This window comes from Lepidochelys kempii, chromosome 4 (genome assembly GCF_965140265.1).
Source record: "Lepidochelys kempii isolate rLepKem1 chromosome 4, rLepKem1.hap2, whole genome shotgun sequence".
Taxonomy (NCBI): Eukaryota; Metazoa; Chordata; order Testudines; family Cheloniidae; genus Lepidochelys; species Lepidochelys kempii.
The window spans coordinates 39,390,758-39,403,463 of NC_133259.1; the positions used below are offsets into that span (position 1 = coordinate 39,390,758).

The following is a 12,706-nucleotide window of genomic DNA, read 5'->3' on the forward strand; positions in this document are numbered from 1 at the left end:
AAGGAAACAGTTGTTTGCCTGCCTGAGCTTTTTACTGATTAAGTTTACTATTTACATACTAAGCTCTTACTGGGTACATTATCACGTATGTTATGTGTTATTGGACATAAGCAATGCTGAAGTCAGTATTATAAATGAAATCTACTAAGTCTATGACTATTATTTCTAGCATACCTCTTACATTCTGATTACGAAGTCTAGAGAGACAAGGTGGGTGAGTTAATATCTTTTATTAGAACAACTTCTGTTGGAGAGACACCCAATCTTTTAGAACCAGTATTATTTTGGTCCTACACAAACCTGTCTCATTTACTTCTGGAAAATTAATGATCTGTCAAATGACTCGGGGCAGAGAAGTTAAAACTTTAATAGTGTTAGAAAAAACTCTCTGCTCTTTATACAACAAAAATAGCAAAGGACAAGATTTGAGTCATTTGAAGTAGTGGCCAAAAGGTATTATTCCTGTGTTTAGGGGAGAACAGTTGAGTAACTAGAAGGACTAGGCCTTCAAGTCTCAAAAAGGTTGAGATTCACTACCTGAAAAACATGTTTTCCATAATTATGTTAAAGAAAGCATTAGGGCAGAGGTCCCCAAACTGTGGGGCATGATGAATATTGGGAGGGGGCGTGGATGGGGTCTGGGCCAGCCCCCCCAAGGGTCAGGGCCAGCCCCCCCAAGGGTCAGGGAGGGAGCACCACCCAGCTCCACCCGGGGCCCCGGCTCTCAGCCCCGCACCCAGGGCCCCCTTACCCCTATCCACCTCCCCTGCACCAAGAGCTGCATCCCCTCTCCCGGCCATAGCTGGGGGGGGGGGGGAAATGAGGTAAAAAATGTGGGTACCACTGCATTAGGGGTTCTTTAAAAGTACATCAGGAAAACAAGTTTATTTTGAAGCTAGCCAGCCTTTATTAACTAAGAATGTGTTTTATTTTTTTAAAAAGACACATAATGGGTCAAATTCATCCATGCCAGGACTGAATTAGGTCATAAGTTAATTTTAGTACGAACAGCGGACCAGATGCTGTGTTATGCAAACCAGCCCAACTCCATTGCAGTCAGTAAAACAAGGTTTAGTTACACCAGTGGAGAATCTGGCCCCTGAGTTTTAGTTGGGGGCTAATGTAGTATTAAGCTAATTTTTATTTTCATGATCAAAGCCCAAAAGCAATTTTGTTAACATGAATGAAGAAAATGGTACTGAAAGGTGAAAGTCATGTCCACAGAAACCAAACTCTCAAGTTTATTCATTTAGTAAATTGTCTGACTCAGTGTTTTTATATTGAAAGTGATTCATACTCAAATATTTTCCTGTTTTCTGAGAGTATACAGCACATGCACTTCACCATATATGCCATTAATGGGTCTGCACTTTAGCCAAGCTTAGTTCTAAGTCAGAATTCATTTTCTACAGCTTGTACCCATATCCAGTTTATTGTATCAAAGTTATTTCACTTCAGTAACTCACTTCAATAACTCTTTTGTAGCATTGACTAAAAGAAGAAAGTACCATTTAAGAAATATGGAGAACAGTTTTGATACAGATTAAGGTATCTAAAGGATGTAGGTTTCAGAGTAGCAGCCGTGTTAGTCTATATCTGCAAAAAGAAAAGGAGTACTTGTGGCACCTTAGAGACTAAACACATTTATTAGAGCATAAGCTTTCGTGGGCTACAGCCATTTCATTGGATGCACAGAATGGAACATATAGTAAGAAGATTTGTATACACCCACTCGCACACACAGGTAAGTTGGAAGTTGCCGTACAAACTGTGAGAGGCTAATTAGTTAAGATGAGCTATTATCAGCAGGAGAAAAAAAACTTTTGTAGTGATAATCAAGATGGCCCATTTAGACAGTTGACAAGAAGGTGTGAAGATACTTAAGATGGGGAAATAGATTCAATATGTGTAATGACCCAGCCACTCCCAGTCTCTGTTCAAACCCAAGTTAATTGTGAGTGGCTGGGTCATTACACATATTGAATATTTCCCCGTGTTAAGTATCCCTCACACCTTCTTGTGTGTATATAAATCTTCTTACTATATGTTCCATTCTGTGCATCCAATGAAATGGGCTGTAGCCCAGGAAAGCTTATGCTCTAATAAATGTGTTAGTCTCTAAGGTGCCACAGTCCTCCTGTTCTTTTTAAAGAATGTAAGGAAAGCCTTTACAAAAAGCTGGGTCAAAAAGTTGTTTTAACCCTGCTGGATGAAAACAAGTTCTCACTGATCACATTTTAGTCCCCCCACCCCTCACTCCACTTCACCTCCTTCCCTCCTACTTTTCCTGTTCTTAAGACACCAGTCACTTTGGGGGAAAAAATGATTTTCAAAAATGGCTGAAAAAGGTGGGGGGGGGGGAGGAAAGGAAGCTTTAAAAAAATAAATTTAAATATACATACATCTATTTTAAAAAAATATCACAAGTGTTACCTCACCCACCCAATCTCTCATTTTTTTTTTTTTTTTTTTGGACCAACTTCTGTTGGGAAGAGACAAGTTTTCAAACTACGTGGCGCTTGTCTTCAGGTGTCCTGGGACCAACATCTCTACAACACCATTGCAAAAATATAACATGCAGTTTTTTCCCTTCAAGATTTTCTATTTAAGAGCAAGGCCATTTCCAGTGGGGAAAGCACTAGAAAAAAAAAATAGACCACCTCTATACCCGAAAGACTGAGCAGGAGAGAATCCAATTGCCCCTTCAATATCCTTATTCGTTGCCTCTTCAATATTCTCAATGGTAAACTGTCAAGAGAGGTTTTATGTTGGGTGCAGGGGCATATATCATGTGTTGGTCAAAAACACAGATACATCAGTGACAAACCGACGCTCAAATAGATTGGGATGGCATACTGTCCAGGATTATTGGAGCATAATGTGCAAGGCAATAGACTTTTTACTGCAATAGAAAATGTAAGGTGTTTTCTTTTAAGAGAATGTGTTTAGATCATTTGATATTATTTTGTATTTGTTAATAATTAAACCTGAATCCTGTATATGGATATTTTGTCTCCTAAAGTGATCATTCTACAAGTTTTGCTGAAAGAACCTGAAAGTGGAAATAAAAACAGAAAGCCTTTTTCCATTTAAAGAAAAGGAGTACTTGTGGCACCTTAGAGACTAACAAATTTATTTGAGCATAAGCTTTCATGAGCTACAGCTCACTTAATTGGATGCATACAGTGGAAAATACAGTAGGGGGATTTTATATACAAAGAGAACATAAAACAATGGGTGTTACCATACACACTGTAACGAGTGATCAGGTGAGGTGAGCTATTACCAGCAGGAGAGAAGAAAACCTTTTGTAGTGATAATCAAGGTGGGCCATTTCCAGCAGTTGAGGAACAGTAGGGGGGAAAATAAACATGGGGAAATAGTTTTACTTTGTGTAATGTCCCATTCACTCCCGGCCTTTATTCAAGCCTAATTTAATGGTGTTCAGTTTGAAAATTAATTCCAATTCAGTAGTCTCTTGCTGAAGTTTGTTTCTGAAGTTTTTTTGTTGTAATATTGCGACTTTTAGGTCTGTAATCAAGTGACCAGAGAGATTGAAGTGTTCTCCAACTGGTTTTTGAATGTCATAATTCTTGACAACTAATTTGTGTCCATTTATTCTTTTACACTGAGATTGTCCAGTTTGGCCAATGTACATGGTAGAGGGGCATTACTGGCACATGATGGCATTATCACATTGGTAGATGTGCAGGTGAACAAGCCTCTGAGAGTATGGCTGATGTGATTAGGCCCAATGATGGTGTCCCCTGAATAGATATGGGGACACAGTTGGCAATGGGCTTTGTTGCAAGGTTACGTTCCTGGGTTAGTGTTTTCGTTGTGTGGTTGCTGGTGAGTATTTGCTTCAGGTTGGGGGTCTGTCTATAAGCAAGGACTGACCTGTCTCTCAAGATCTGTGAGTGATGGGTCGTCCTACAGGATAGGGTGTAGATCCTTGATGATGCGCTGGAGAGGTTTTAGTTGGGGGCTGAAGGTGACGGCTAGTGGCGTTCTGTTATTTTCTCTGTTCAGCCTGTCCTGGAGTAGGTAACTTCTGGGTACTCTTCTGGCTCCATTTAAGTCACTATGAAGAAGTGCATTGTCATCTTTCAATCCTGTTTTTATTCAATGGATGCTAAAAAGCACCTCAAACTAAACATATTTTATTCCTCACTTCTAGTAACTCAAACTGCTTGTTTTTAAAGTGAGATCAAGTCTGAAAAGCATTTCCTCTGTGAAATAAACTTTGGTGATTTAGAGGACTGAGTTAGCTAAAATATACTGCTGCTCAAATAAACCACTGAGTAGGTTTCTTCTACGAGGTAATTTTTATTTGAGACAGAACTGTTCCCCTAACACAAAAAAAACACTATGCTCAGATATGCCACATGATGTCACCAGAGACACATCAAGAATTTTAGGTTTCAGAGTAGCAGCCGTATTAGTCTGTATCCGCAAAAAGAAAAGGAGTACTTGTGGCACCTTAGAGACTAACAAATTTATTTGAGCATAAGCTTTCGTGAGCTAGAGCTCACTTCATCAGATGCATGCAGTGGAAAATACAGTGGGGAGATTTTATATACACAGAGAACATGAAACAATGGGTGTATATAAAATCTCCCCACTGTATTTTCCACTGCATGCATCCGATGAAGTGAGCTCTAGCTCACGAAAGCTTATGCTCAAATAAATTTGTTAGTCTCTAAGGTGCCACAAGTACTCCTTTTCTTTCTGCGGATACAAAGTAATACGGCTGCTACTCTGAAACCTTTCCCAATTGCCTTTTTGTAATATAGTTTAAAAAGTCTGCAGGTCCCCTTCTTGCTCTCCCTTACCGAGCTCTGGAGCAATGGCTTCTTATATATTGCAGCACTGCATTGGAGAATTAAGTCAGTGATTTTTTTTTGTAACAGGTAAAGAATACCTCCAGCCTTTCTGGCATAAGGAACTTCATCTCATTTTGCAAGAGTCAGAGAGCTGCTGTTTCCTCATGGTAACGGATTTCTAAGCACAAACATGGAGACAAATGGTTGTATGATATTAAAAACCAGTTGATCAAATATCACCGGGGGAAAGAGTTTCTCATAAAGTAGACACATTTCAGTGCATTTGTCCAGGCATTACCTATTTAGTGTAGGACAATATTTAGTTAAATCTTGTAGCACTTTTTCTTAAACTGTTTTCAGGAACAATTTCAGAACAGATCAGATGCTCAGCAGAAGGAAGAGGTGGGGTTTTGAAGTCAAGTAGCATATTTTTAGTTGATCATCAGGAAAGAAAGAAAAATCACAAGGAGACAAGGAATTTCAGACATTGGTTGAAAAAATTATAGGGACAAGTGGTTAGATTTACAAAGAACATTTGAAAACTGTAGCTTACAGCCATTGTGGCCTTTTGGAAGGTATACATTGAGAACTCTCTTTTTAGGACCCATGGAAGCTGTGCTTGGGAACAGGGGCAGCAGGTTTATATAATTTTTGGTGGTGCTCACAACAGGTCCAAGTCCCCTGCCCCCGCCTAAGGCTCTGGGAGGGAGTGTGTGCGCAGGAGGGGTGTGGGCTCTGGGATGGAGTTTGGGTGCTGGGTACAGGCTCTGGGCTGGGGGTTGAAGTGCAGAAGGGGATGTGGGCTCTGGGAGGGAGTTTGGGTGCTGGGTGATGGCTCTGGGCTAAAACAGAGGGTTGGGGTGCAGGCAGGCTGTCCCGGGGCTAGGGGCCAGAGAATAGGACTCATCCCAGCCCTCTCCCTGCCGGCAGCAGCGAGCTCCAAGGGAGAGGGGAGAAGGGGCCCCTCTGGAACAACACTCACCCAAGCCCCCCAGGCTGCTGCTCAGGTGGTCCAGCCAGGATAAGCCCCCTCCCACCAGAGTCAACTCAGAGTCACCTGCCAGGGGGGCTGCCAAGCACCTCCTTCCTCTGCAGTTGCAGCAGCTGCCTCAGACTACCTCCGGTGCCACTCCCTTGTAGCCGGCAACGGTAGTGGCCTGCAAGGGAGGGCAGTATAGAGCTGCAGGGGACAGCCACCGCTGCACAGGGAAGGCAGGGATGCTTGGGGCGGGAAGAGGCATGCAGGGGCAGCAGGTGAGGCCAGGGGAAGAAACCCAGCCCTGAATATTGGTGAAGCCAGGCCCTGAATTTGCTGGAGCCTGGGCAACACAGGCCCATACAACTCGCCGCCCCTGCTTGGGAAAGCCTTGTTCCAGGGAAATCAGGTCCTTTCATGGGGATGATCTACTCTATCTGCTGCATTACAAAGCCTCATAACGCTATTGAAGAGGGAAAGCATGATAAGATCTGATACCAAATGGTAAGTAGAAACCTTGATTAGTCCTGTTTGCAAGTCTCTGAAGTTGCTTCATGTAAAATGTAATATAACTTCCTGCTTCAAACAAAATAAACTGAAGCCATAGTGGCTGAAAATACAGTGAACACTTTTTGTACTTTGGGGGTTTTGGGGTCTCAGAACTTGCTTAGAATATTTGCATATATACAAGAAAACAGGGATATCTGGGGGTTTTCAGGGAGTGATTTATAATCTAGAGATGTTCAGTCTGATATATAGACTGTTCACGTCCCTGATGGCAGTTAGGCAACTAAAATAATCTGGCAAATTATCTTTAAGGTAGTCAAGAACAGTTTAGAGTGATTTTATAGGACACATAATGAAGCTTTCACAGAAATTGTGACTGCAGTGACGAGACTAGGCAAGATCATTTTAAACCAGGTTCAAGTTTTCTTGAGGAAATATTGGTGTTTCAGAATTTTTACAAAGCACTTTCTAAAGGGTCTTTGGAAATGAGATGCACTATTCTATCCTATAATATGCCTGAGAGCATAGCTCTGCTCTAGGAATTTTTGGGAGGAAATGATATGGCCTGCGTTATTACAGGTGGTCAGACTACATGACCATAATAGTCCCTTCTGGCCTTGGAATCCATCAATCTATTGAAGCAGGAGTGGCATTCAGGGGGTCATTTCCACAAAGGGACATGGGAGTTGCCACTAAGCATTGCAGTGCCCAACTTTCAGGCACCTAGAAAAAAAAATCACAGAAGGAACACTGCAATCTACAAAGCTTGAGTTAGGTGCCCAGGATCCCTTTACAATGAATGGGGAGAGATAGACACCTTAGAGTGCGATCCACAAAACCAGCAGGGTAGGCAGGGAGCTGTCTAAACTCATCAATGGGAGATGCTACCAAAGGTGTGCATGGTAAGCCCCATCCCTCTCACAGAGATTGATGCGCAAGTCTGTTCTGCAGGGAGGCACCTCTCTCTCTGCCAACAATCTATGAACCAGGGGAAGATGGGTGTTTGGCTGCCTAAATTGCATTCAGGGCCTGATACAAACCAGCTGGAGGCACAGGAAGGCAGAAGACTTCCCATATAAAACTTTTAGCCTAGCAGATGGAGGTGGGAGTAGGTGACTGCCAGTGAGTTCCCCCGCCTCCTGAAGCAGGAGAACGGATTTGAAAAGGAATGGTCCACCTCTCAGGGGAATATTCTAACCACTGAGCTATGGAATATCCTGGTATGGGTCTCCCTCAGTCTCTTCTGTTGAAGTTACTCTGAATTCTGTTGAAGTTATTCCACTTTAAACAAACACTAATTGGACCAGTGACAGTTAGAATGATTCTGTAGCCCAGTGTTTAGGGCATTCACCTGAGAGCTGGCTGATCCCTCTTCAAATCCATTCTCCCCCTCAGAAGGAGGTGGACTTTAACCAGAGGTTGTCCTCCATGTTCTGGGCTCCCCCTCCCTCCATTCTTCCACCTACAGGCCACAAACTTGATCCAGACACCGACACACAATTTAGGCAACCAAATGCCTATTTTCCCAGTTTGTGAATTGCTCTGAGGTTTAGGCAAGAGATAGGCAGCCAGACACCTATCATGAGGTTGCAGTTCATGTGCCCAGAGTGGAAAAACTTAGGCACTGAATGAGTTTAAGTTCCTACAGAATTAGACAACAGCAGAGCAGAAGTTTTGTGGTTTGTGCCTAAAAGTGATTTAGTGCCTTCATGGATTACAACCCAGGTGACTAACCAAAGTCAAATTTCTAATGCCAGTTTGATTTAAACAATGTTAAACATGATGAAAGTTTAATAAAGCCATGTAAGTCAGTGATTGTGGAATGACAATAGACAGATTTATGCCAATACCACCTGCAGCAGCACAGATGAATTCTGGAGGGAGTATAAAGAATATTGGGTCAAGTTGTTGTGAGAAAAATGGATAAGGGCTTTCTTAATGCAAACAGTTTGAAGTTGGAAATGATTGTTTTTATTAAGATCAAAAGCTAAAGACCAAGTCTCCAAGCGTTTAATTAAAAAAAAAAAAATCTATGAAAGATTCCAACAGCATTTAGCAAAACAAGGTAGATGTGTTGTTAACATGAAAAATAGACTGACAGACATTTACAGCATTTAAAATGTGAAGCTAGTGTTCCTAACTAATTAGAAGAGTTAGGAGAATGGGTTAATGAATACTGAGAAAAGTAGATACACAGAAGATTTGTGTATTAGAGAGGGTAGGAAAGGGAGAAGAGATGGATCTTGAAATGGGAGCTGGATGTACAAAGTAATCTAGGAATCAGTCTTGGATAAGCAGGGATGCACTTGCAGATAGAGGCAGTGTACAGAGAAAAAGAATACGAAGCAGCAGCAAGGAAATGGGTCCCCAATATGTTCAGTATTTCTTTTCTCTCCCTCTACTAGGGCTTGTCAAAAATGGCACACACAAAAACAAAAACCCCCCAACCAAAAAAAAGAGGTTATTTCCTCTCACAGGAAATGATTGCTTATTTATAGTTTAGGGGTTTTTTGCAAGGGGAATTAGACATTTTCAGTTGACAAAGAACTGGAAAATGTAGAGCTTTTCACAAACGTTTTTGGTTTCTAGGAAAGGTAAATATGTCAAAGAAAGTTACAAGCAGAATATTCCAGCCAGCAAAGTACTCCCATTGGTCTTCTGAGATTTAACTGCTTGTTCAGATTTTGCTTATGCCAACAAAATATTTGTTGAAACTATTTGTTAACTTACTTGTTCTATGTAGATGCCCTCATGCTTTATCAGGCTGCTTTTATGGTGCATTCTGACAGTAGAATAAGGTTGATATACAGTGGTTCAAGTAGATTTTAACTGTTACCAGTATGATACTGACCCCACAACCCCGCCTCCCCCTCACAAGAAGTGTTCCGTGACTAGAGTCCTGCACGGACACAAATTTATACCCACGGAGGTGGATATCCATGGGTAGAAATCCAGACAGCTGCAGCGGCACAGGAGCCAGCAAACAGAGCTGGAAACAGGGGAGTTTGAGTGGGAGTTCTGTTGGAGGAGAAGGTATTTGTATTTGGTTTTGTATTTGTATGTGTCGAGGCTTGTAGGGGCTTTGTGCTGGGAGGGAAGCTGAGCCCTGATTAGGGGACAGGGCTTCTCTGACTAGGGGTCCTATAAAGGTAGCCAGCCAGTCAGGCAGCGGCACAGGAGCTAGTAAACAGAGCTGTAAACAGGGAAGTTTCAGTGGGGAGTTTGAAAGGGGAGTTTGTCTTGTGGTGCTTGTTTGGGGTTTGGTTTTGCTGTGGGTGGTGGTGTTTTGGTGTGGTTTGTGTTTCCCAGATTAACAGGATTTAGGTGGGAAGGCGATGACAGATACAGAGGCAGCAGTGGGAGTGACCCATGTAGTGGAAGACACAATGAAGATGACTGGATGTGGAAGCTGCGGTATGTACATGATCCTGGAGGGGTATCTGGTAAGAGTTTTGTCTGCCTGAAATGCCATCTGATAGAGCTGATGGAGGAAAAGATCCAAGGACTGGAGGAGATGTAGGTGGAAAGTCTGGTTGAGATTTGAAGGGGTTTTGAGTGGATGACGGAGCAAAGATATGAGGAGGCTGAAGGGAAAAGCTCAGACTTGCAGATGGAAGCAGGACTGAGGAATTCTGAGGGGATACTGCTGGGTGAGGAAAGTGGACAGTGGAAGCATGTGACTAAAAGAACCAGGCAGAGGAAGAGACGGGCTAGTGAAGGAGAAATAGAGCTCAAGAATAGGTTTGCAGAGTTTGAAAATGAAGAAAGGGCTCAGCTGGTGGTCACTGAAAGTGGAAGGGCAAGGAAGAAGAGAAGAGCAGCTAGTCCTATAGGAAAAGGGGATTACACCAAATATGAGCCCCAGGAGGATACAGGATAGGTTGAAGAGAATTACAAGGGAGAATAGGAATAGAAAGAACTTGCACCCAGAGGGAACAGGGGATAGACTGGAGAATAGCACAGTCACCAGAAATAGGCATGTCTTCGTGATCGGGGACTCTTTACTGAGAAGAATAGACAGGCCTGTAACCAGAGCTGATCCAGAGAATAGAAGGGTGTGCTGTCTTCCAGGTGCTGAGATATGGGATGTAGACCTGAGGTTGAAAAGGATCCTAAAGGGAGCAGGAAAGAATCCCCTAATTATCCTTCATGTGGGAACAAACGATACCAGTAGATTCTCGCTGGAATGTATCAAGGGAGACTATACTAGGCTGGGGAAGATGCTTAAGGAAATCGAGGCTCAGGTGATCTTTAGTGGGATTCTGCCTGTTCCTAGAGAAGGGCAACAAAGGTGTGACAAGATTATGACTATCAACAGATGGCTTAGGCAGTGGTGCTATAAGGAGGGCTTTGGGATGTATGGCCACTGGGAGGCATTCATGGACAGAGGACAGTTCTCTCGGGATGGACTTCATCTGAGTAGGGAAGGAAATAGATTTCTAGGATGGAGGCTGGCACAACTGATTAAGAGAGCTTTAAACTAGGAATTTGGGGGAGATGGTTGGGAGATGTCCAGGTAATCTCCAAGACTGATTTTAGCATTGAGAGGGAAGAAAAAGTAAGAAAGGATACAGCCGTGGGTAGGAGAATGGACAGAAGGAGGAAGGGCAGTGTGGATACCAGTCTAATAGGTCATACTGGCAGTAGAATGTCTGTGCCCCATCAGGTACAGAATGTGAGCGAGGCCAAACAGCAAAAATTAAGATGTTTGTACACCAAAGCGAGGAGCCTACGTAACAAAATGGAGGAACTAGAGCTACTGGTGCAGGAAGTGAAACCAGATATTACAGGGATAACAGAAACATGGTGGAATAGTCGTCACGACTGGGCTACAGGTATTGAAGGGTATGAGCTGTTTCGGAAAGACAGAAATAAAGGTAAAGGTGGTGGAGTAGCATTGCATATCAATGATGAGGTAGACTCTAAAGAAATAAGAAGCGATGGGATGGATAAGACAGAGTCCATCTGGGCAAAAATCACATTGGGGAAGAAAACTACTAGAGCCTCCCTTGTGATAGTGCTTGGGGTGTGCTGTAGACCGCCGGGATCTAATTTGGACATGGATAGAGCCCTCTTTAATGTTTTTTATGATGTAAATACTAATGGGAATTGTGTGATCATGGGAGACTAACTTCCCAGGTATAGACTGGAGGACAAGTGCTAGTAATAACAGGGCTCAGATTTTCCTAGATGCGATAGCTGATCGATTCCTTCATCAAGTAGTTGCTGAACCGACTAGAGGGGATGCCATTTTAGATTTGGTTTTGGTGAGCAGTGAGGACCTCATAGAAGAAATGGCTGTAGGGGACAATTTTGGTTCAAGTGATTATGAGCTAATTCAGTTCAAACTGAATGGAAGGACAAACAAATCTGCGAGTAGGATTTTTTATTTCAAAAGGGCTGACTTTCAAAAATTAAGGAAATTAGTTAGGGAAGTGGTTTGGACTGAAGAACTTATGGATCTAAAGGCAGAGGAGGCCTGGGATTACTTTAAGTCAAAGCTGCAGAAGCTATCGGAAGCGTGCATCCCAAGAAAGGGAAAAAAATTCATAGGCAGCAGTTGTAGACCAAGATGGATGAGCAAGCATCTCAGAGAGGTGATTAAGAAAAAGCAGAAAGCATACAGGGAGTGGAAGATGGGAGGGATCAGCAAGGAAAGCTACCTTATTGAGGTCAGAACATGTAGGGAAAAAGTGAAAAAGGCCAAAAGCCATGTAGAGTTTGACCTTGCAAAGGGAATTAAAAGCAATAGTAAAAGGTTCTATAGCCATATAAATAAGAAGAAAACAAAGAAAGAAGAAGTGGGACCGCTAAACACTGAGGATGGAGTGAAGGTTAAGGATAATCTAGGCATGGCCCAATATCTAAACAAATACTTTGCCTCAGTCTTTAATAAGGCTAATGAGGATCTTAGGGATAATAATAGCATGACAAATGGGAATGAGGACATGGAGGTAGATATTACCACATCTGAGGTAGAAGCAAAACTCAAACAGCTTAATGGGACTAAATCGGGGGGCCCAGATAATCTTCATCCAAGAATATTAAAGGAATTGGCACATGAAATTGCAAGCCCATTAGCAAGAATTTTTAATGAATCTGTAAACTCAGGGGTTGTACCGTATGGTTGGAGAATTGCTAACATAGTTCTTTTTTCCTTTCTTAAAAGGAACGTGATCCGGGTAACTACAAGCCTGTTAGTTTGACATCTGTAGTATGCAAGGTCTTGGAAAAATTTTTGAAGGAGAAAGTAGTTAAGGACATTGAGGTCAATGGTAAATGGGACAAAATACAACATGGTTTTACAAAAAGTAGATCGTGCCAAACCAACCTGATCTCCTTCTTTGAGAAAGGAACAGATTTTTTTAGACAAAGGAAGCACAGTGGATCTAATTTA

At 42.4% G+C, this 12,706-nt stretch overlaps 1 protein-coding gene across 6 annotated transcripts in view; it reads right to left on the reverse strand.

Annotated features, from left to right (window-relative positions):
- Positions 1–12,706, reverse strand: part of QRFPR (pyroglutamylated RFamide peptide receptor) — an 82,095-nt gene that overhangs the window by 442 nt on the left and 68,947 nt on the right. The window contains exon 6 of one of the 6 annotated variants that reach the window (XM_073341017.1): positions 3,901–4,084. The exons of 3 other annotated variants lie outside the window; for them this stretch is intronic. In XM_073341017.1, the coding sequence (XP_073197118.1) occupies positions 3,934–4,084 (151 nt within the window). In that variant the 3' untranslated portion in view covers positions 3,901–3,933. Of the gene's footprint in view, positions 1–3,900; positions 4,085–4,857; positions 5,005–12,706 lie in introns of those variants that run through there. 2 more of the 6 variants (XM_073341021.1, XM_073341019.1) reach the window with 2 other exon arrangements.